This window comes from Acanthisitta chloris, unplaced genomic scaffold (genome assembly GCF_000695815.1).
Source record: "Acanthisitta chloris isolate BGI_N310 unplaced genomic scaffold, ASM69581v1 scaffold8406, whole genome shotgun sequence".
Classification (NCBI taxonomy): Eukaryota; Metazoa; Chordata; class Aves; order Passeriformes; family Acanthisittidae; genus Acanthisitta; species Acanthisitta chloris.
Window position 1 is genome coordinate 57,098 of NW_008679704.1, and position 24,484 is coordinate 81,581.

Genomic DNA, 24,484 nt, shown 5'->3' on the forward strand with positions numbered 1-24,484 from the left:
GCAGGGATGGTTTGTGTGTGGGCCTGAGACAGATGGTGTGATCCAGGACTGCTCAAAGCTTGGCTGCCTCTGCCTGGGACAACTCAGAAACGTGATTTCCATCCGTTCTGCTCCTCTCAGCCCTCTGGCAGCCTCCTCGTGTTGTACCTTGGAGCACGTGCATGCCCTCAGCTTAGTGCTGTACACACTCCATTATTATTTTTAGCATTTTGAGTTGAAAACCACCAAAATAACAACCTTCCGAAATCCCTGCGAGTATCTCATAAGTCCCAACTGAGAGAGCAGCCAAATACGTGTGTGAAGAGACACAGAATGTGCTTCAGAGAGCAGAAGTAGTGTAGGCACATAATAGTCTGCTCTCGTTTTGGTGGCCAAAAATAGTTAGGGGGCCTGTCCACTTCTGGAGCTTTGCTGTCATCACACCTATTACCACACACCTGAGTACTGGGAGTGCAGCAGGTAGTGCAGCAGGAGCAGGGGGTGAGCAGTGGGGGAACTGGCACAGCCCAAATGCTGTAGGAACTCATTTACTCATTTAGGGTGAAAGGCAGAGACAGAGGCTACAAACTGTAGTAACAGACTGAGTAAATATGCACTTTGCTTGTGCTTGTTCTTACTGGGAGAAGAAAAAAAGGAACAAAGCCCTTTCCAGCCCAATTCAATACAAAGCTAATTCAGTGGATTCCATAAGGATGGAAAACCATGGTGGGAGGTTTTGGGTTAGTGTAAAACTTGTGTAACTTCAACATGCAAGTTACCTATTGGTAACTATATCACTATCTGGAGTGACTCTGCTGCAATAATTCCATTTTCCAGCATGTAAAAGCACTTTCTCAGGCAGCTCCCTGCTGGAGCCAGGGGATTGCCTGAGGCTGGCTGGACAAACTCGAGCCTATACCTTTCTTTACTAGATCTCTACTAACTGGTGGAAGTTCCAGTTTCAGGCTTGTAGCTTTTTGCTGAAATAGTTTCCCAGGGAGTTGGAGGAGTGAGAATTCCAAAGGTGGGGGAATCAGTTTGCATGTCTGGAAGAAATGGTAAAGAGGCTGGGAGAGGCTCTGACAGAGACTGTGAGAAGGTGATGGAACCCTGTGGAGGTGCAGGAAAGGAGCAAGAGGTTTCATTTGTGGTTTTCTTTGGCTTGTTGTTTTTTGACTTTCAGGTGGGTTTTTTTGGTGTTTCTTTAATGTGATCATCTCCTGATTTTTCATCTGATACCAATTTTGTCATGTACAAAACATTTTCAGATCCAGAGGTGCCCCAAAGCTTGGTGTTTGTGAAGCAGCCCTCATCCCTGACCAGACTGACCGGGCAGAGCGCCGTTCTGCCCTGTGTTGCCGCAGGATTTCCAACGCCATACATCAGGTGGACAAGAAATGAGGAAGAGCTTATCACAGAGGGGTGAGTAATGGCTCTCACATGCATATCTCTATCCAATGGGAGTCCAGCCAGAGTTAGGACTTTAGCTCTTGCTCTGTACCTCATAGTATTTTTTGCAGTCATCTGAAGCAAGAAATCTTATTTGAAGCAGGAGAATGTCTTACTTTTAGATTGCCACTGGAGTAAAGGAAGAAATTGAGGGAATCGGGACACTGCAGAACAGCCAAGACTCCCTTATGTCCATGTGTTGTGAAGCCTCCATACACCTTCCTGCAGGGAACATGTCCACCATGTGTTGAAATGTGCCCTAGGAATTTAAGAATACGTGTTCATAGCAGAATTACCCAATTTCTCATTAAAACAGAGGTTTAGCACGTTAGTCATGAATAAGAGCCTGGCAAGGTTTCAGCAGTGCATCAACTGAGACCTGTTACACGTTGTCATTGCTGCTGTGTTCACTCAAAATAATGTGGTAGAAAATCTGTATTAAAAAAGCAGAACTAATCTTATCAAGACCTTTTTTTGTCCATCTAATGAACATACTTACTAGAACCAGCAGATTATAGATACTTGAATGTTCTCCCTGTCCCTCAAAGTCAGTGGTGAGATTAATGGAGAACCAAGTTAATCATGAGACAAGGAGAGGTAAATTGTGGTGTGGCTGACACAGAAAGCAGCCAGAGCAATACACAAGTCTCTCTGCAGTACCAGTGATACAATATATCTCCTTTTTGGCAACTCTTAAATTAAAAATTCCAGCAGCTCATAATGTGAACTGTCTGTGTGTGGGAGATGCAGCTGCTGTGGGCAGTGACAAACAGCTCCAGTGCCACTGAGAGATGGTGCTGGTGTCAGTCTGATGGCTCATGATTTGGATTCATTTTTTTCCTAAGTGTAAGAAATCACTCTCCTACGAAGGCTGGTACAGACTCATTAGAGTTGCACAATCAAACATGATGAAATGGCAGAATAAATGTGCCTGGTAAGATCTTGATTTGTTTTTCTTGTATGTAAAGTGATGTCATGTCTTTATCAATTTTTGCTGCCCCCCTGCCCCATCCTTCTCTAGGTTGTGGTACATTCAGTGCACAAGGAGGTTAAATCTCACCTGGTACAGAGATCTCCTTTTATTTTCTTCTCTTTTTTTGAAATATTGATATATATTTTGATAAATTCCCCAACCCTTACCTGAATACAGTGCTGTTAATTCCCTCAGGGCCTTTTCTGTGAGGCTGCCATGATAACTTATGAGGGCTTCACAGGTAACCTTCTTCTCAAAATTCAGAGTGAGAACCTGTTTTGAGGCATAACATTAGTAAACATACTTGATGTTCTTATGTGCGTGATTTGGACCAGGTCTGACCTGATTTTTCAGAATATTTAGCATTGGTATAATGTCCCTTTGGTACAAGAACAGGTTCCAGTTGACTTTTTATTTCTTTTTCCTTCTTGTGACACTTCATTTTTTAATAGTGAAATTTGTACTCATTGTAGACTTTACTTTTAAGGTAGTCAAAGGGGAGAATTTGATTATTTTTTTCCCCTCTGTTGGAACAAGATTCCTTTATTGTTTCTTTAAGTGATCAAAATGTGCCAAAGCTGCTAAATCTGCTGCTCATGACTGTGGCTTAACAGAGAAGAGATACAAACAGTAGAAAACAAAAAGTGCTTAAATTCCATTTACCCCAACAGCTATTGTATTATTGGTTTGAATAGTATAGCTGGAAAATCTCCAGAAATTAAGATTACCTGTTGGAGCAAAGCCTGCAGTTAATGTTGCAAAATAGTCACCTTAACTTGTTATGCATAGTCTGTTAATGTAATTACAAATTAAATCACATTTCATTTGCATTAAAATCCCCTTCTGATATAAAAGTGAGACTTTTCTTAGTGTGGCTTTTCTTTATCCCAAGAAAAAACTAATCCTTTTCATCTGGAGAGGTTTAAATGTACTTCCTGCCTGGGAAAAGCTGTTAAATCATGGGTTTTGTTTATACACACACCAGACATTAACATACATATATGTAGGTAAATACATATATATTGATATGTCTGTGTATGTATGGGGTTAGGAAACAAAAGTTGGATAGCATGGGCAGGTATGTCCCTGATTTTGACCCCTTGTTAAATGGTTATTTATGTTTTTCAACTTATTTTGACTTTTGTCTCAACCATAGTAATCGATCTAATACAGAATGAAATGTTTTCCTTTCAAGCTGTATTGCTGAGGAGAGTATCTATAGGAGCCTGTACTTACAGGAAGAACAGGTTATGTCTAAGGATTTGGTGTGGTGGGTTTTGGACAAGTATTTGTTATAAGACCTGAAAAAAGGGAAGATGATTAAATTTGACGGATTATTTGTTGAAGGCTGCAGTAGGATTTATGCTAATGGATAAATGTGAGTGAACTGAATGACTGCAGCCTTGGCAGTTGTTCAGACAGGCAGCCTGTAAGGCAATATATTGTGAAATTAGTTTGCTGTGATAAAATATTTTCCAAATTAATTTGAGAGAGAAGGAAGCTTTGAGCGCTGGGTGAGAAACCAACAAAGTTAATGCAACGCTCAAAGTTTCCGTTGTAGTAAAGCTTTAGAACTTCAAGGGATCCTTTCAGTGCTCATTAACTTAAAGATGTTAAGGAGATATAATTGATAGACTGCTGACTCTTTGGTTCTCATGAGGAAGTCCATCAAAGACTGAGAAATGCCCTGGTTCTACCCAGCACTTGAGGTCTCAGTCCTTGGAGAAGCTGAAGAGCTCGAGCCTGTTTGAGGAAGGGTCTTGGTGTGCTCCCACCATCCATGTGCCCTGCTCTGGCTGTTGCTTTTGGCTCTGCAGAGACCTTCCTTGCTGTGTGCACAGTTTCAGAGATAAAATATCACAGAATTGAAAACTGGCCTGTTAAAATACACTGGGGAAAACATTTAACCTCTGCTGGAAGCTTTTCTCTCAGTTGGCTCACTGTTCCAGCCAGGAATCTTGATACACTATAATTATCTGACAACTCCATGGTTTGAAAAGAAAGGAAAAGGCCAAATCCTGTTCTAGGTTGAGATTTATGGTGCTGGTGCTCATAGCTCCAAACTGGAGCTTCAGAATGCAGAGGAAGCCTCTGGACTCGTGTGTATAATCTGTGGCCCAGGGTGTGTGTCTGTAGGGTTTGAGGTGGTGAATGGACACTCACCCTGTGCCACGTGTGTGGAATGGATATCCAGGAATATCCACTCCGCTTTTGCAGCTGGATTTCCTCTGCAAACTTGGAATGAATAATATCTCTGCCAGGAATGTGGAAAATGCTGAGTGAAGTGAAGGAAGTGGGGAAGGCATTGAAGTATAAAGCCACTGGAATAAGTCTTAGGCCCATTCCAGAAAGCTTCCTGAAGTGAAATGTGCCACGGTGTCGGTATTAGTTGATACAAAAGGTTGGAATGGAAATACTATATACAGGCTGAAGAATGTTTCAGATTTTGCCAACTTTGAGCCTTTCTAAATTTTTTAGTTTAAATATCTTCTCTGGCTAAGGATCCTCCTGGACGAGGGTCTGTTCTTTAGCAAACATAGAATCATTTTGTGCTTTTGACAATTCTCAAGTGGAAAAACAGATTTTCAGGTGTCTGCCAAGGTGGGTTTTCAGAGCTTGGGAGATGGGCCCAGAGTTTCAGGTGTTTGGATGCTGATGATAAACCTTTCCTGTATTTTGCTCCAACAACGTTTACTGTGTGTCTTGATTTACTTTTGGACACTTCTGTGGCAGAAGGTACAAGTGCAGGTGTCACAGGTTGTTTTACAAGACGCAGTGGATGACATAGTTGATCTGAAAATAAACCATTGAAAGGACTTGAACAATAACGTTGTATTTTAATGAGGCTGTTAAAGTGCAGCAAACTCTGCAGTGGGTTTGGGCTGTTCAAAACTTTGTCATTGAAAAAAATCTTACAGAAAACCATAACATGGTTGTTGTGGATAATCATCTCCTCCAGTGAGGAGATCACAGGGCTGAGGCTGCATGTGCCACATTCATTTGCTGCTGTTGCTGTCTGTGATCACATATTCCTGGTCCAGGGATTTTCCTGATGCTCCTGACGAACAAGTGATGGTTTAATTATTGCACATTACTGTTTGCAAGACTCTCAGAGTGGCTGGTGCGAAGTGAATTACACTTGCCCAGCTCAGGGAAAGTTAAACATAGCAGAGTAATTATGGAGATTTTTCTGGTAGGAGATTCCAGAAAATAATCTAATTTACTGTCTAATTTTATCTGCTGTACTTTACCAAGACAGCAAATAGATTATAAGATGTTTGGGGAATAGTAATTTAAAGGAGGGAAAAAAAGTCCAAACCTCGGGGTATAAGTGGCTGTTTGACTACAGTAAATTAATAAAGGCTCACTATATTTTGTGATAATGAAACACAAAAAGGCCTGGGAGTTAGGCACCCAGAGTAGCTCAGCAGTTGTGTGTTATGGGTGTGTGAGGGCCGTATGGAATGCATATAAAAGGCTGGAATTTGATTTTCCTCTTCCCTGACATCTGAATGATCAATCTTTGTTGTTTTTAATGACACTTCAAATTATGTTATCACTCTTCTATTAAGCTGATTCCTTGTCTCCAGTGTCTCAAATCCGATTGCTTCACTCTTTTGTGGAAATGCCTCATTGTCCTTACAAAATTAAGATGTTTTTACTTTATTACTAAAGCAATTTTCCTTTAAGTCCAGAATTTTTCCACAGCTAGTGCATACAGAGGGAATCACCAAGCAGTCTGACAGATTGTTTTCTGCCATGGAACTTGTATTGGATCACATAGTGGTAAATTGGACTCAGCTCTAGGTTTTCTTGAGGAAAATAATCAAAGAGATTATAAACATGGCACACAATTTAGATAGCTGATGACTGTGTAACCTTGGTTCTTGCTGGAAAGGAGAATTTGAATTGTCAGTATTACTGTGTGGTTTGTGAGATCCTGTGTGACAAACTTTTGTTGCTTAATGTAACCATGACAAGTAATTCTTAGTAGTCCTGGTAACATCCAGTAACCACAATGGTCTGCTGCCTCAGCATGCAGATGTTCCTTTGCCAGAAGCTGCAGTGGGAAAAGGAGCTCCAAAGGCACGTGTTGCTTTCAGATGGTAACGATGTAAGTCAGTGGATGTCCTGAAAAAGGCACTAATGTCATCCAAATGCCTCGAACATTCCGTGTAGCCTTTTATCATTCCTTTGTGATTTTGGCAGTCTCAGTTCTTTGGGCACGGCCTTGCTCCCTGTTCTGGTCCTGACTGTCACTGGCAGATCCAGCACATGCACCACTTGGCTCCATTCTCCCTGCTTTCATCTCAGCCCTCAGCACATTACATGCTGCTCAGATGAATTTGCCACGAACACTAGAACAAATAATCAAAGCAGCTGATTTACATAATAAAAGAAAGAGAAAACTTCATGTATGGATGTGTCAAGGTCCAGGCTTGTCTTACTCTTATTTTCCCTCAGGCTTGGTTTTAGTGCAGCCTCACCATGTCTAACATGCCATTCCCACATATGAGCCTCAGTGGCATTGCTTCCCTGTGCTTGGGTAGCATTTGGGAAGCTCTTAATCCATTTTGTCAAACTTAGATCTTCACTCCAATTCCCTATACTGCTACCAAACCCACCTTTTTGTAGTCCTCCTGTTACTCATAGGAACAAGATGCCTTTCCTTGTGGAATACCTGGATAGGGACATTTCTCTAGATGCTTTTAAGACTGGTTCCTCTCACTTAACTCCAGTAATGTTTTTGTTTGCTTTTAAATGTATTGAATCAGAAATTGGATCAACAGTTACAGTAGTATCATCAATCAGTATTAATGTGGCAGTTAGTGAGATGAGCAAAAGTCTTTGTGTCCCCACAATTTACCTGTCCAAGCAAGTGAGAATCAATCCTACTAACATAATTCTAGGGCAGTTTCAAATGGAGGAAGGAATGAGGTTGATTTTTGTACATTGGCCATTCTTTATAGAGACCCAAAAAGTTAATTGTCATAATGTGTTTTTCAGTTCATGTCTTGACAGAATTCAGTCCATTCCTGCCCACAAGTCATGGCTTGAGAATGCCAGACAGGAACCCACCAGGTGTAGACTCTTCCAGCTGCAAATAAGAACAGTTCTGGGTCAGCATCCTGTCAGATTTGTTGCCTTGGCTTGGGGGTTTTGGTGTTTTGCTTTTGCCATTTTATTGTGGAAACTTGAAGCCTTGAAGGATCTTGGAAAAGTCCTGTACAAATTTGTATCACATAAAGGGCAGTGATGGTTGCAGTGGGAGAAGGATGTGGCTGGAGGCTGAGGGTACAGCACTTAACAGAAAATGCTGCATTTATGTACTGCATTTAGCATCAAAAGCAGAAGTCCATAAAGGCTGAATTAGAAACCCTTCCCACACCTTTACAAGTCAGAGGGGGAAGTTCTGTATAGAAACTTTGTCACCAGATGAATTTGTATTTTGCACTTTTTAACCTGTATCTTATTCTGAAATGTTTCATCTTACAGAAATGATTTACCTTTTCACAAAAATTCAATTACTATAGATTGTACGATGTGTGTTCCTGTTCCTTATGTGGTAAAGGCACAATCCTGTCATGTTATACTTCACGTGGCTTTCCAAGCACTCAGTCATTCCAACTGTATCTGCAAAAGGCATTTTTTTAATGATGTGGCTATGAGACTTCATTTTTCTTCAGTTCTAGCTGCTCTTGTCTAAATACCTTGAATCACATTTAATTAAGAACAACTGAAGCTGCAAGTGCAAAAAGATGAGCTACTCTAGTGGAATTGATAGGGTTGGAGTTCATTTTAGATGGGAAGCCGAAGTATGGAGTCTGATCATCTAATTAAAAACCTTCTCTCTACGGTGGCACCCAGACACGTTCTGTGTGCACACCTCTGCAGGGCTGTGGCTGTGTGCCCACCCAGTGACATGTGTGTCCCTGTGTGCACAGGTCAGACAGGCTGGTGCTGCTGGCCGGGGGCAGCCTGGGCATCAGCGACGTGCGGGAGGAGGACGCAGGGACCTACACCTGCCTCGCCGAGAGCGGCAACGACACCATCGCGGCCCAGGCAGAACTCACAGTCCAAGGTAGGTCAGAGATTTCATTTTCAATGAGAACAATCTCCAGGTGACTTTTCACAAGAGTTTTATCGTGTGGTCAGTTAAAGACCCTGTTGAGTTTTATGCCCTGTTGAAAGACAAACGAACCAAACCAACACCAACACCTGAGCTATGGTTAAAGCTGCTTTATCTGCTCTGTTGTGGTTGATGCCATGTACTTACTTAAAAGAGGATGGAGATCACGGTGTGGCTAATCACAGCTGAAAGTTGCCCTATAGTACTTTGATTTAGATGGCCTTTGAAAAGGAAATATATAATGTATTTTTCATAATCCTTAAATGTACTGTTTTGTTCAAGGAGTTGACAGAAAATAAAAGCTGAGATACTTAGCAATAAACTGGTTTATTCAGCGTATAACTGTTTTGCTTACTCTTGTAAGCTGTTTTTACTAGAAACAGCACTGAAATATTGATGATGCTATTCTAAGAACATCTTACTCTACGCAATAAAGGAAATAAAGCAGACCTGGTGAGCAAATCAAGTAGACTTGGTAAGGAGCAGGAAAGCAAAGGTACAAGTTTGGCTTCTTCACCTTTCTTACATTTTTTCATTAGTTGGATCTAGTTTAAAATTACTTAGCTGGAGTTTCATGGCATGTAAAAGTGGTTCATGTATGCAGTATTTTCGTGGGAGCTTAACTGACTTGTTTCATCACAGTTTGTGACACTACAAAGTGTCTTAAGGGTATGTCTGATGGGGTAAATTTTTTCTGTGAACAACCTTAAACGAAGGCTTGTATCTAGACAGAACCTCTCTGACCAGAAAGAAGTACTTTGACTCCAAGCATGTTGAAAGCCAACAAATTCTGGTCATGCAGAATAAACCCCACATTTTTCTTACCTTATCTTGGGCCAAAAGAATAAGGATTTGGTGTTCTTTCAAAATACTTAACGTGTGTGAGGTTTCTGGAGCACTTTGTGATGGCTTCATACAGCTCACTCTGTGCTGTGTTTAATTCAGTTCCAGCCTCTGTGTTTTACAGACTTGGCACGAGGCTTTGGGCAGTCTTATGGGCAGTGGCAGCAATTAATAACATTAACGATATGATGCAATTAAGCAAGTCATGGATAACAGTGAGATTATAGCTTTAATGTAGGACATACAGCCAGGTCACTTGGGGGATGAAAGTGATCTGGAGAGAACTCTCTCACTCTTTTTCTAAACTCATGTAGAGGATTTCTTCATTTGGTTGTAAAGATTTGGAGTATATTCTGCCAGTTCTTCTGTGCTGAATTTTTGCTATACCCATGGCAGTAAAAAGACATCTCTTAATGCTTGAGGATTAAAATATATTAAAGATTCTACAGAATGCAGTTTTGAAAGTGGCATTTCAGATTTTACTACTTAGTTCTAATCTTAATTCTACTTTCCTTCAAGAGGTCACTGTAGGGGAGTAATTGTATTTCTGCATTACTGTAATTTGGTGAAGGGTTGAATAGCTTGATCACTGTATCATTTTCTCCTACACTAGTGGAATTGTCATCTCTTACACCTAATAACAGCATGATTTTGCTTAATTTAAGTTCCTTCTGCCATTCTTGGAAATTAGTCTGGCAGGAGAAATCCATTTTTTGGGTACTAATTCCCTTGTCTCATCTATTTTCTGCATCTCTTGAAGCACCTGGGTTTTTGTGGGGAAATTCAGCAGCATACCAGGGGCTGTGCTAGGGCAGCCAATCTATTCTTCCTTCTGTTAACGTTTCACAGTGGCAGCTCAGTGAGACGTGTGACTGTGCTGAGGGGTAGGTGAGAGGCATTGCTTGGCAGGGTTCAGGCAGTTAAAATGAAAAGATGCTCCTATTAGTGCCTCTTAACTGGGATTTCCTGGTGGTGCCAAGTATAGATTGAAATTTCCAGGCTGAATCCAGTTTTAAGCTTAAATTGTGCATAAACTAAAAGAATGTTCATTAGAGGTTACTTTGCTCCAAGACCAGCTTTTCTAGGTCCTTTAACAAGGATATAAAACCCTGAAAGGTAATGTGTCTGGTGTGGTCCCAGCAAGCTGCTATGCATCCGCTGCCTTGGACTGGTTACTGGAATACTTAAAATCATAGAATCAACCGGGTTGGAAAAGACCTCCAGGCTCATCAAGTCCAACCCTACCATGGTCACTAGACCATGGCACTAAGTGCCACATCCAGTCTCACCTTGAAAACCTCCAGGGATGGTGAATCTACCACCTCCCTGGGCAGCACATTCCAATGCCTGATCACTCTCTCTGTAAAAAATCTTTTCCTAATATCCAACCTAACCCTCCCCTGGCAGAGCTTGAGTCTGTGCCCTCTTGTCCTGCTGCTGGTTGCCTGGGAGAAGAGACCAACCCCCACCTGACTCCAACCTCCTGTCAGGGAGTTGCAGAGGGTGATAAGGTCTCCCCTGAGCCTCCTCTTCTCCAGGCTGAACACCCCCAGCTCCCTCAGCCTCTCCTTATGGCACTTGTGCTCCAGTCCCTTCACCAGCCTCGTTGCTTTTCTATGGCAGTGAGGATGAAACTCCTGGCCATCCCTGAAGGATGGGCTACCCTCAAGTGCCTCACACTGTGGTGTATGCTGTGCTCAGCATCCCTCCATAGCAGAGGGGTTGGACTAGATGATCTTTAAGGTCTCTTCCAACCTAAACCATTCCATGATTTGGTGATTCTATGTATGTGCAAATTGAGGATTTCATGGACCTGTGTGTTACAGACCAAATCTTTGACTTGCACATTTGACGAGTAGTTTAATGTGGAAGAGAACACAAAATGTCTTTGGGGGGAAGACCTGCAGCTGAGACTCTCAACCCCTGAAGCTGAACCTTCCTGAATCCTGTCCACATTTGAGTGCCAAATAGCAAATGGATAAAATGTGTCCATAGCTTTGTGCCTACTCACTTCTCCTTGGGTGCCAAGAGTTGGTGTCACCATGGTCCTAGGCCAAGTGCCTGCAGGTGCCTCTGCTGGGGCAGGACACTTCCCACACTGGAGGCAATCACTTGGTGTCTGAACAGTTAAACCACTTTTACCTGTGCTGACTGTGCTTTACCAGGTTTGTATACAAACACTAATGAATTGGGAGCACTGGAAACATTTGTTTTGCTCTCCCCAGCCATGAAAGAATGCATAGCATTTCCCTGAGATAAGGGAGGGAAGGGATGACAGGAAAGCTGGGAAGCAGGTAGTCCCTGTGTTTGGAAGGCAGCCTGGAGAGCCAGAGGGGCAGTTAAATATTGGGGAGGTTATAAGTTCATTCTTCATCTGGGAAATATTTCACATTTCTGGCTGTGCCCAGTGCCCAAGGGGCTGCTGCAGTGCTGGGGCTCGAGTCAGAGCTTCCTGTCGCCTGCCTTGGTGCTCCATGATGAGCTTGGAGGGAGTTTTCTCTTTCTGTTGAAATATTTACTGCAGTTAATAATGAACCAGAAAAAATAAACTCCCCAAAAATTCCATTTTCATTCTCCTTACAAAATTGATATGGCAGCTCTGAAGTCTCTGAAAGAAATGAATCCCTGTGTTTGTGGGAGAAGGGTCAGAGTTGCTCTTTGTTGTCATTGTCTGTGTTATTGCCTTTCCATGAGTTTTTGAAATAGCAGAAAGTTGGCTCTTGAGTTGTCTAGGACAGCATTCACTGTCTGACAGCATTCGGTGTCTGATAGCATATCTTAAATGCCTCGCTGTGTTAACGTACTAAAATTCAAAATGAAAATAAGAAAACTCAATTTTGGGTATCTGTAGTGCTAAATCAGAGGTTGCACATGACAACAGGCTGATCTCTGCCTTGTTTGTTCTGCCAGAGCAAATTGTATGGAAAAAAAACAAATGCAGAAGTGTTTTGATGCAATTATCAATTTTGTGATTTGAAAGGAAATGCTGGAAATACTTTCAGTAGAGCTGAAAAGGCTTATGCTAATGGCAAAGCCTTTTTCTGGCAACAAATACATGTATTGCAGTGTTGGTTCTGCAGTGTGGGGAAACATTTCTCTCTGTTCAGTGAGGGCTGGGTAGCAATGCTTTACCTTGCACCATCTGCTATTGGTGTAATAGGTGTCTCTAGTACCAGAAATGCTTTGCTTATTGATGACAGGTAATTATTTTCATTCTTTTTTACTTGAAGATCTTGGCTTAAAAAGCTAGTTGTGATTATACTTCTATTAATATATGACCTGTTATTAAAATTAAATGTACCAGGATGTGTGAGGCAAGTCAAGGCTTTCTTTGAAATGAAACCAAAACAGTTGCACAAGGAAGAGCCTCAACGTGAAACGTCTTGGCCTTGTTTTCCAATATTAGAGCTGAGCAGCTCGTGCTCTGTGGCAGCTGCTTTGTTAAAAGCTGGTGACATCCTACTCCAGAAATTGTAGCTGTTTGCAAAGCACATTAAATCCTGTAGAAGCAGAATAATACATCTGGGTAACTCTTATTTTTGCATTAAGCTTTCATTATTATTGGAAACAATTCCAGGGAAGAAATTTGAACCATCACTGAAAATTGCTCAAACCTTTCTCATACCTTCTAAATGATCTTTATCGATTTCTGTTTCTAATTAAGCTCAGTGCTGTATCTTGATAATAGGCTTCACCTCAATTAGAGATTCAGGAGATGATGCTCTAAACCTGAAGCTGCTTGGACAGGGGACAAAGTCCTGTAGTTTCTGGTTCCCTTGGAACTGTGCTGGCTGGGGAAGCTGTTGGGAGTAAGGAGAGTACCTCAGCTTCATGCATGGTACTTCTTACCCTTGAAAATGTAATGAGACTTCTATTAGTGATCTTTTTTTTCCTGTAGTGATACAAAACAAAGGCAGTAGGTCAGGGGAGTCTGTTGTGAGGGAGGTGGATAAGCTGAACTCACTAATTTCTCTCAGTACCATTGTGAATAGTCCCTGCTGCTGCTGCTCTTAGGTTTGGTTTAATGTTCATGGAGTTGTACAGTCTGCTTGGGAGTTCAGCTAAATATGAATATAGATAGTTTCTGAGGAGTTTTTGCCTCTGTCACATTTGTGTTCAAGGACAATGTTGCTAGTGAAAAAGTTATAAACAGATACTCAGGTGCATAGATGGGGCAGGAAGGAGATGGTAGCATTATTTTAAGACTCTATTGATTGCTCAGGTGTTTCCTGGAGACCAGAAAAGTCCACCTACATGAGATGTGTAATTTTTAATACTAAATGTAAACTTCCACAGAAATAAAGTGTTCTTTGCATCATGCAAAAATGACATGTCTGTGTTTAAAGACTGATCTGATTTCTCTTGCCCAGGGCTCAGCAGTACCTCTGCTTGTTCCTGTTCAGTGCCTAAGTCTTGTTCTGTAGTTGGTGAACTGTTGTAATTGTTCATTGTTTTGGTCTGTCTTGATGTTTTTCTAGAACCACGAGGAGCATTTGGTTAGTTTTTGCTGTATTTCAGAAACACAAAGCTCATGGAAGAGAGGTTGCCACAGTTCTAACAGAAGCGCAAAAATCTGTTTTCTTCAATCGTATTTCCAAAAATTATGACTGAGCTTTGCTAGAATTTGAAGGATGAGTCCCTCATGCAGTGCAAACATTTAAAATTCGGCAGTGGTGGTAGAGAGCAGTGAGAACTGTTGTAGGAGAAGCTCAGGGGAGCCTTCTCAAGCCATGATCTCTGCCTTGCTGCCTGCTCTTGTTTGTCAGTGTTCAAGGGGGGCAAACTCTCTGAAGCTCAGGCCTGGGATGGTTTTCTGACCTTTCCTGGGGTCAGGGTTGAGCAGAGGCAGCTGCTGGCTGTTCCTTGTGCTGTGCATGTGATCAGAGTCTAATTCCTGTGGCCAGGGAAGTGTGGGATGATCACTGAAACATGGTTGTGAGGACATGGGTGATGTGTGACCTGGTAGATGTGCGTCCCCCCGTCCCGAATGGACCATCCACAGGTCCATGAGGTGGTGGAGGTGCTGTGGAGGCCTCAGACCAGGCACTCAGTGCACTAACAGATGTGTTGTGATTGAAACTGTGCTGCAGAGGTATGTGAGGGATGTTCATCTCTCCGAGCACGATGCCCACCCGCCGGCAGGCCAGGATGAGGAACTGGAAATGGGTGTGCCCACTCGGGAGCTGCTGGCACAGGATGGGTGAGGCTGTGCTTGTCACCTTGTCCCTCTCTTTGATCATGCTGTGACTTGGGAATGTCATGCTCCTGCTGCACCCACACGTCAGCTCACAGCACGTGCTCTTCCCAGCAGCCGTGACTTCCCGCTGACCGGCAGGAAGGACCAGGGATGTGGCAGCTCTCTCAGTTTGGACTCCATCCTGGGGGTGAGCTGTCTGGATCACCTAGCAGTGCTCTGGAGATAATAGTGTTTCAAGGGAGGACTTTTCCCTTGAAAAGTATCTTTTCCAGGTGCCTGCCACCCATCAATGAGAAGGTTCCTGTGCATGTAACAGCTGCAGTTCCCTAGAGAGTCTGATTATATTTGGAAAAATTGTCTTGTGTTACAGAGGTGCTGCATAATTCTCAAACAGATTTTTGTGGTGCTGAAAAAAACCAGTTGCAAAACAGCCTGAAATAGGTGGGAGTTAATGAGGACAGAAATGAAATCCTTTGGGCTGAGTGCCCATAATGGAATTGCATGGGGGGTGGGAGGTAATGTCTTGAGAACTGCACATGCCAGGAAGATGAGGTACACTTGGAATTTAAAAGAAGGCTTCGTGATATATGTGTGTATATTAAAAAAATACCATTAAGAAAGACAAAACCAAATTATCAATAACCCATACAATTCACACAAATGGTTTTCCTTGTAAATGTTCTTGAGTAATCCTTGGGGATAATGAAAATGTTACTAAATTAAGCAGCAGTGTCTTAAATATCTACAGCGTCGAAACTGATATTGAACTGAGGGAATTGTAAAAGCTGGTTCCTTTTTCAGCTAGAGTTTCTAATAAATTAAGATCATATTAACAGGGGGTTGAGCCAGCTGCTGCTTTAGGCTAAGAAATACTTTTTCCCCCAGAATGGCTTTTAAAGCAATGAGCTGAGGTTGCTCTCAGTGCCTTTGGCCTCGACAGGCACTTACAGAAAACACTGTGTTTGGTTTTGCACAAGTTTCATATTTAGGTATGTTTGCCTGGTATCCACACTAAAAATGTACTTTTTAGTTTGGAACAGGCTTTACCTGGATTTACACAGGATTTGCTAGTTTGAAGTCAGTTGCATGATGCTGAAGTGTGTTTTTCATGCAATGCTGTAGGAGAGGTGAGCTCAGCTGGCTCATGGTTCCAGGTGCTCCTGGACACTTGTAAGGATTCAGGGATAAAGACATATGAACTAGAGATAACTTATAGGTTTTTTTCATATTGATTTTATTCCCTATCACAAAGAGATGACAGAATTTCAATTACAAACTAAAAGCTGAAAGACTCAGTAGAATTTGTAAGTTGCACATGCCAAAGACTTCCAAGAAATGTGAATGTGTGAACTAAGCAGCTCATTAAAATGCCTTTTTCCTTTTAAGTGAGAGCTCTTTTGATAAGAGTTGTGCCCTAAATGGTAAGTGGTTTTCTCTGCATATCGGGGTCATCCTGCCATGTTTAATTGGTTGAATCAAGCTCTAAGTTTGATTCTTGGACTTAAAGGGTTTAATTTTTTCTCCATTTCAACAGAAATTTTGCATTGTTTTTGCACCACCAAATTTCACGGTGAACTCTGAGGGTGATGTTAAAATGGAAATGCTGGAGAACACCCTGCATTACTTAAATCAGTCTCGAGAGAGAGAGAGAGACCATACTATAAAGTATACATCTACTTTCTTTCAAGTTCAATTTTTATGATCGTTAAGCTGACTCTCATACCACCAGATGATTGATTTCTCTAATGGGAGCCAGATTATTGCCCTTACTGGATGTCTCATTATACAAACTCTAGTCCTTGGCAGGGAAGTTTATCCCAAAGTTCCAGAGATGAAACAATCCAGTAATTTGTGGGAAGGAGGAGGGCTGTTATCTGTGGTGGCTTATTCCCTATGCAGTCTTGCAGTTAATTAGTTTGTCTTCGTGAGGAGAATAATTCAAAAGAAAAACCCCGTGAAGTTTGATTTCTTGAGTAAACATGCTTTGGTTAGTTACAGTGTCAGTGGAAGTTAAACACACTGCTCTGCAGGAGATGTGAAGGCCTTGGAGACAGGTGTGAGCTGTGTAATGCAGGTGCTTCGTGCTCTTCAGGAATGCTCCTAGGTGGCCTGTTCAGAGGAGTGCTGGAAGGAGGTCTGTAAGGAAATCCAAGATACAAACCAGGCTCACAGCAGGTTAGGTGATGGCTAATAAATGGTAGAAGGTTTTTTTTCAATTGACTATTTTTCCAAACAGTCCTGATTTCTGTCAGATCCACTAGTCTTGTTTATTTTCAAGTGCTGACTCAAAGACTTCTTCTATGATCTTTCTTTTTCACACTTTTAGGAGCTTAAGTATAGGCTCAGTATAACATAAAGCATTTCATTAATTGAGGCTATCAATTGCTAGACTGCAGGGTAATTCAAAGCACCCTTATGCTCTAGAGGTGACATTCCCCAGGTTATGTGCCTCTGACTTGCATCAGTTGGCTCTGATTTCAGTCAAGTACTCTGTTCTGTGAATACAATTTGAATAAAAGGATTTGTTGTGTTCATCTTAAGTTCCAATACTGGAAAGACCCCAGATAGGAAACCTTGAAAGACCCACTGGAACCTCACCATCACTGCTAAGTCAATACACAAAAGATAGGCTTGGTAAAGATTTCTCTTCAGGAAATGTATTGCCTGCAGTGGTGGTAGGTAGGCAAGTTGCAAAACCTTCCCAAAAAGTGTTTCTCAGTCAAGACTTAAGAGTTCACTTAAGTGGGACAGTGTATTTTTCCACAGTTGTACAGTGAACTTGGACTTGAAAGAGATAGCAAAGTTTTATCAGCCTTTGAAAATAGTTGTACTTTATGCTCCATAACTCATCAAGATCAATAGCATTTTGGAGCTTCAACTTCAAATTGCTTTTCTTTGTTTATCCTAATGGAATATCTCTAATGAAAGGCCCAGGGAACCACAGGCCAGTCAGCTCACCTCTGTGCCCAGCAAGATCATGGAGCAGATGCTTCAGGAAGCTGTGCTAAGGCATGTGGAAAATAAGGAGGTGATTGGTGACAGCTAACATGGCTTCAGTAAGGACAAATCATGCCTGACAAATTTGGTGACCTCCTATGATGGGGTTACAGTAGTGGTGGATGAGGGAAGAGCCACTGATGTCATCAGCCTGGACTTGTGCAAAGCATCTGGCATTGTCCTGCATGACATCCCTGTCTCTAAACTGGAGAAACCTGGATTTGATGGGTGGACCACTCAGTGGATGAGGCTGCACTCAGAGACTTGTGGTCAGTAGCTTCCCTGTGAGGGTGGTGAGGCACTGGCACTGATTGCTCAGAGAAGCTGTGGCTGCTTCATCCCTGGCCAGGCTGCATGGGCTCTGAGGGATTGCAGCTACGAGGTCCCTCCCAACCCAAGCCATTCTGTGGTTCTGTGGCCTGGATGCTGCAGGTGATGTTTACCAGTCTGCAGGGTGAGTTGTGGGAAGCTGAGGTAGGCTTTGTGCACAGCAAAGAAGCAAAGAGGCTGGAAGAACAATTTAAAATATGTCAGTTTCCTGTAATGAAAATCTCTTTTGAGGTGAGTTTATAGCAGCTCATAGTCTGGAATGTTGGGTCAGTGCTGTGGAACATCCACTTCACTAAATTCTAATGATTTACTTGAACCTGTGTGTGATGCTTTGGGGAGAATTTTTAAAATATAATTTTGCCATTTCTTTCCCCTTTGGGCAAATAATTTTTCTTCAGCTTCCCCAGTACATGTATAATTAATAACTTTGTTTACTGGCAATGTCAACAATAACATAGCTCTGATTTATGGTGTTTATCTTGTGCCTCTTTGCTTCCTCTAGCACATCATGAAATGCCTCATGGAGAGAAGCAGCCTTATCTTAGGAAAGTGATTCTAGTGAGTAGATAATAGAAAATAAAAGTTCATGGCCACTATCCTGTTACATTCTCTTTGCTCCAGAAAAAAAATACAAGGCTCAAATCATTGTGCTTTAAATAATTAGTTGAAACTTTGTTTTGGACAGCTAGCCAAGAATTTGCATGGAGAGGGAAGGAAAAATAGCCACTGGAGGCTTTGTGGAGCTGAAAAAGGAGGTTTTGTTATGTCAGCTCAGGCTTCTGGGGCTTGAGGAGCTGTAGTGTCTCTACCCTTGGCACTGACTGTAGATTTCCTTCCAGTCACATACTTAATCTGCACATTGCATGGTTATTGCTCTGCTAATTTGCTTAAACGATCATTAGTGTGATTAACCATTATAGGAGTGATTTTCAGAGTTGCTAATCTCCCTGCTACTTCTTTTGATTATAACTGGAAGAGTATAGGCAGCAACTCGGAGGATTACAAGTAGGAAAACTGAGGATTTAAACAATTAACCTATTAACTTATGTAAAATTTAGCTGATTGTAAGCAAGTGCAAGGGCAAGCAAGTTATAAAGCCTTTAATATGGAGCCTCTGAAGTGGTTTCCACGGACTGTTATTGCTGGTAGCAAAGCTCTGCATCATCCTGTCAATCACATGGTGACATTCAATCAGGAGTTTGAGTACTTGGACAGAATATTGTGGTTTCAAATCTTAAGCTGGTTCTCGTGCAAAACTTGAACTTTGTTTCTTTCGTTTCAGGTTGATTTACAATTGTTGATCATTGTTTTCTAAGTAAAGCCGAAATTTCTTTAAAATGCAGAAAAATGTTGCAAATTAAGGGGAATATTTTAATTCTTTTGGTTGCCTAGAATATCTCAGATAGGTAAAACCTTATGTGAAAAACACTCTTCTCCTTTGCATTAAAATAGCAATCCATTCTTGTACCAGTTTACAGGAATACTCCATGTTGTAAGATGGTATTTTGAATTATACACCAGCTTTTTTCTGGTGGAACTTTCAGTCTTCTGTTGAAGTGGTCACTGTTTAATCTGCTAATTTGAAATACGAGTGCCTGAGCCTCTTGTATCTTCCTAACCTATTAACTGTGACTAGTTTGTATTTGTCCAAGAAGGAAGGGCTCTTTGGTCACAGACTGTGCTTCAGGAGTGCCTCTACTGAAATGCCACTCGATGAGCTCTCCCAGTGCACTCCCCTGGTAAGAAACCTCCTGCAGTGTCATGGACCTGACCCAGCTGACCCTTCCCTCAGTATCCTATCTATGTGTTAAAGCTCCAGCTGCAAGGTGTGACTGCCATGGGACCAGGAAAGGAGCAGCCCCCAGGACAGACAGACAGGCATGGAGCTCTGGTCCTGGGGCTCCAGAGGCTGAACAAGGGCTGCTGCCAGGGCTGGAGGACAGGAAGTGTTCCAAGTCCTCCTGCAGTGAGGCCAGCTGACCCTTCCCTCAGTATCCTATCTATGTGTTAAAGCTCCAGCTGCAAGGTGTGACTGCCATGGGACCAGGAAAGGAGCAGCCCCCAGGACAGACAGACAGGCATGGAGCTCTGGTCCTGGGGCTCCAGAGGCTGAACAAGGGCTGCTGCCAGGGCTGGAGGACAGGAAGTGTTCCAAGTCCTCCTGCAGTGAGGATAACAGCCTCAAAGTGTGTGACAGCTCAGCGTTGTTATGCGCATATTTACAGGAGGAGGTGAACACAGCAATGTGCTCAGGATCCTCTTCCTGACAGTGTCCAAAAGCAGATGGCTGGGAGAATTTAAGTACAGGGCAGGAATATTTGTTATTTCCCCTGAGTAATGTCTCGTTCTCCAGCCATTTGCAGATTGGGGGTTTTCTGAGCTACGTGCAGTTTCTCCATTATTTATCAGTCCTTCATAGATTTCTATCAATCCATCTCCTGCTCCCATCCCCCCACGTAAACATCTTGTATTCTCCACATCCCTCGGCACTGGGATGAACAGCACCTTCTTTTTCTTTTTTTTGAACCATTCTGTTAGATTTATATGATTTTTTTCTTTTCCCAGCTTGCATGGGAAAGGCTGAGCCAGTCTGTCCTCATTCCCCCCCTACACCAGACATGTTTTTATAGGCCTTTATTGGATCCTTTCAGTTGTTTCTTTTCAGACTGCAGATTCTTGTTTGCTCGTTCCTTACACGGAGGCTGCTATTGAAGTGGCTAGTAATTAAGGTTATTTTGGGGATTTGTAAATTAGAAGGGACTTTGATGTGAAGATAGGCCTGCATTCATTGAGCTGGAAATGAAAGCAATTGGATAAATGGGAATTGATGTGTAAAGCCAGCCTACAGAATTTGTGTCATTACAAGCCAAAAAAATGCAAAAGCAGAGACTCTCCATATCTTTTTTTCACTTAATCAGAGCAAAAAGAAGGTGTTTCCTAGTGCCATGGTCCCTGTGCCAGGCATGCACATTGCACAGTGGTGAAGATGAGGGGCTTAGTGGGGCCTGTCCATTATTTTTACTGTTCCCCGACCAGTCTGGTTTTTCCCCAAGTGATCTGAGGCAATCTGTATTCAGTGAACAAATGGGTTAATACTTGAAATGATCTTAAAATCTGTGTCCTTTCTGGCCTTTGGCAGCTTCTCAGTCTCCAGCACACTAATGTAGTGCCCCACTGTGAGGGCTGCACAGGGAAATAGTCAAAGATAAGAAATGCAAGGTCTTGCTGTATTTAATTTGTCGCTTCCTCTTTCCCCTTGTTATGGAATGAAGTTAGGAAATTCTTAAAATACATGTTCTCCTGCTGCTTCTCCCCAGGCTCTTACTGCCTTATGCAGTACACAAACTTCATAGTACTACTTTATTGAGAAAATATTGAATATTTGATATTTTTCCTTATTCAGGGGATAGTACCATGATTTATTTATCATTCTCTGTTCAAATCCATATTTATTCCTGCTTTGGCATTCAGCTCCATGGAACCTGAATCATTCATAAACACTAATGAATGTATTTTTGCACTCTGATGAAATGAAGTGGTATTGAATCCATTTAAAAAATTGACTGGGACACAGAAAAATTAAGACGAAATGTATCCAGCTGTTTTAGTGCCCAGTGTGAGACACTTAAACATTGATTTTTCAGAATATGCATCTCATAATCTGTCCCTTCAGAGCTGTGCCTGGCATTGTGCCTGTGTGGCTGATGACCCAGACCACAGGGCTGATGGGCTGCAGTCACCTGTCAGAAACTGGGTTTGCTTGTTAGACATCCACCCAGTCCCACGGGCAAGGCAGAGGCAGGAAATGCATTTGATTTTTCCCAGGTGCTATTAGGTGCTGGACCATTCATTCCCTTTGCCAGCCCCTGCTCACCTCCAGCAGAGAGCCAGTTGGAGCTGGAATCTTTGGACTGATCTCTGTCACCTTCTCCCACGTGCCTAGCAATGAGGAACTCAGGGCTGGATGTGATGGAAGTGGGAGATGTGTATCCATTTCCCTGGGCATGTCCAGCCTCTCCAGAGGCAATACTTGCAGAGTTTCTGCCAGTGGTGTTCTCCATCCCTGGTCTCCTTGCCTGTCCTGAGTGTTCCTCTATGCCACATTCACCAGTGGCTTTTTCTGCTGTCCTTGTCTACTGTCCTTCACCTCTCTAGTGCTGCAATGCCCCACTCTGCTCAGTGGGTTCAGGAGAAGGTCATTTTGAATTCCTCTGGGCAGTGTATGGGAGAAAGAATGAAATTCTCAGGAGGTTTAACAAGAAATAATTTCTGCTTATAAACCTTGGGTCATCCAGGTGGAATAAGACACTTGGCAAAAGGTAGCTCACTAAACTTCACAGCGGCCAGACCCAGTGAGCACTGTAACTTAGAACCTGCTCAAGGACAAAGCCCTCAGCCAGGCACTGTCCACTGATGGACACTGCTCAGTGTGGCTTACAGCCCAGGGCAGGGAGCACCACGGGCATGTATCAGTTCCCTTCACCCAGCATGAGGTCACAGTTGTGCTGTGCTTTAGGCAGAGCCACAGTGCTCTCAGCATCATTTCAGGGCTTAGATCAGAGCCACATGGTCACATCAGAGCCATTGCATGGTGTAGATCAGAGCCAAGTGCTTGACCACTGCCATTTCAGGGCTCACATCAGAGCCAAGTGGTTGACTGGTGCCATTTCATGGCTTAGATCAGAGCCATAGGTCACTGATGCCATTTCAGGGCTCACACCAGAGCCGTGAGGTCACTGCTGTCATTTCATATTCCTTCACTGATCAGAATTAGCTGGACAATGCTAAACTTAGGATTTGAGTTTTTGCAAATCACAATTCAAGGAAGAAAGTACTGGTGGAAAATTGCCATTTTCCTGTTTTGGCTGGTTATAAACTACTTCTTAACATGATACTTGAGTATCATTTGCTGTAGATGGAGAGCTCAGCTATATAGACACTGTATGTATCTATAGCTAGAATAATTATCCATAAATCCTGGAATAACAGTTGTTATTTTTCACAGTGCTAGAAGCAGTGCTGCAGATCCTGTTGTTAAATAGTCTCAGGATAGATGGGGCATCCCTGTTGGTGTATTATTTTGGAAGGGGCAGGAGGGATCCAGACAGACACTTCTCCTGCAGCTTTGCTTACAAGAGGTAGCACAGCCGTAACTGGAGTTGAGGGTTTGAGCTGGAAATTGCTGGAAATTGGGAACAGGGGAAACAGGGCCCTAAAGGCTCTGGGGCTCCGTGGTACAGAGTCTGTCTGCTGCCTCCTCACCGTCTGTGCTTTGTGTGGAAAATGAGGGCTCTGGAATTCAATAAAATTTTCATTGCCTTTGGCGCTGCTGTAAGAAGTTTAAATTTTGATGAGCGTTCCTGTTATTCAGATGTTTCCATGGCACTTGGAGTAGATTCAGGGTCAAACAGGCGTGATTTCTGCTAGAAGGACTGAGGAAGGAGAGATTAGTAAAACAGAGAAATAATGAATGGAACGGTTTTACATTATTGATGCTTAGATTAAGGTTATTACTTCTAAAAATCTTCCTAGAAGTTGCTTAGAAGTCTTGCTTTGAATAATGATCAGTAATGCCTTCTGATGAGTGAGCTCTGGTTTAGTTTATGATGATTAATAAGCTTTTACATGTGATCTAGTGATTTCATTTTAATATAGAAATGTATTTTGTCATCTGTTCTTTGTCACTAGTTCCTCCTTAATTGGGAAGTTCACCTGATAATGTTAGGCATGTTAATGCCAGACTGTACCTTCAGAAGTTTTCACAGTATCCATGCACTAAGGGTGGGCTCAGTCTTAACAAAAGCTGAATCAACCTTGGGTATCTGAAATAAAAACTGATCCCAGAGGGGTTTCACTAGAAGCACTGGAGGGGAATTGACAAGTGCAGAAGGTATTGAGGCAAAACCCCTTGTATAGAAGGAAACAGGAATTTGCAAAGCTCAAGTAGGAACAAGGGAAAAACTACCTAACCAGTCAGTGTTGAACTAAAACAGGAGCATGAAACTGAAAATGTTGGGAGAAGGAACACCAGACAACATGACTTTGCTAGGCTGTACTTAAGTAGCCCAGGGAAAGGCTAAGCCACGTTCCACCTTGGCATGAGCTGTGTGGGGTGGGATGTCTTCTCCAGGTGCCATCCAGAACATCAGGCCATGAGGTTGTATTGTGGTATGCCTTTCCTGCAGCCTCTTTTGCCTCTCTTGCTCACTCTGGTAATAAGTGGAGCTCAGCAGCATCGTGTTGCTGAGTGTTCATCCATCCCCGTGACCTGAGCAACTTCTGCCCAAACACACCCCAGAGGAGACATAATGCCTTGTGGTCATGCAGGTGGTGATACATTGAGAATCCAGACTTACATTTGAAATTTATTAGGGTATTTATTAGGGTATTGGGGCTGATTGCCATTCCAGGGTGGTGACATTGATCATCACCAGCAGCATTTAGTCTTAGAAAGGGGGAATCTATGCAATGTTGAGGGAGCTTGCCAAGAACAGGGTGAAAAGGCACAGCCAAATAGGTTAAATGCTTGGTGATTGTATGGTGTTCTCAGTGAGTGCCCAACACCAGTCAGAGGTTAGACTGGAAA

The 24,484-nt window shown here is 42.6% G+C and overlaps 1 protein-coding gene across 1 annotated transcript in view; it reads left to right on the top strand.

The window, feature by feature from the left end:
* The window catches only part of LOC103804779 (neogenin-like), a gene marked incomplete at its 5' end in the record, with an annotated part of 119,985 nt that overhangs the window by 26,475 nt on the left and 69,026 nt on the right, over positions 1-24,484 (top strand). The window contains 2 exon segments of the mRNA XM_009077408.1: positions 1,248-1,401; positions 8,347-8,483. Coding sequence (XP_009075656.1) covers positions 1,248-1,401; positions 8,347-8,483 — 291 coding nt within the window.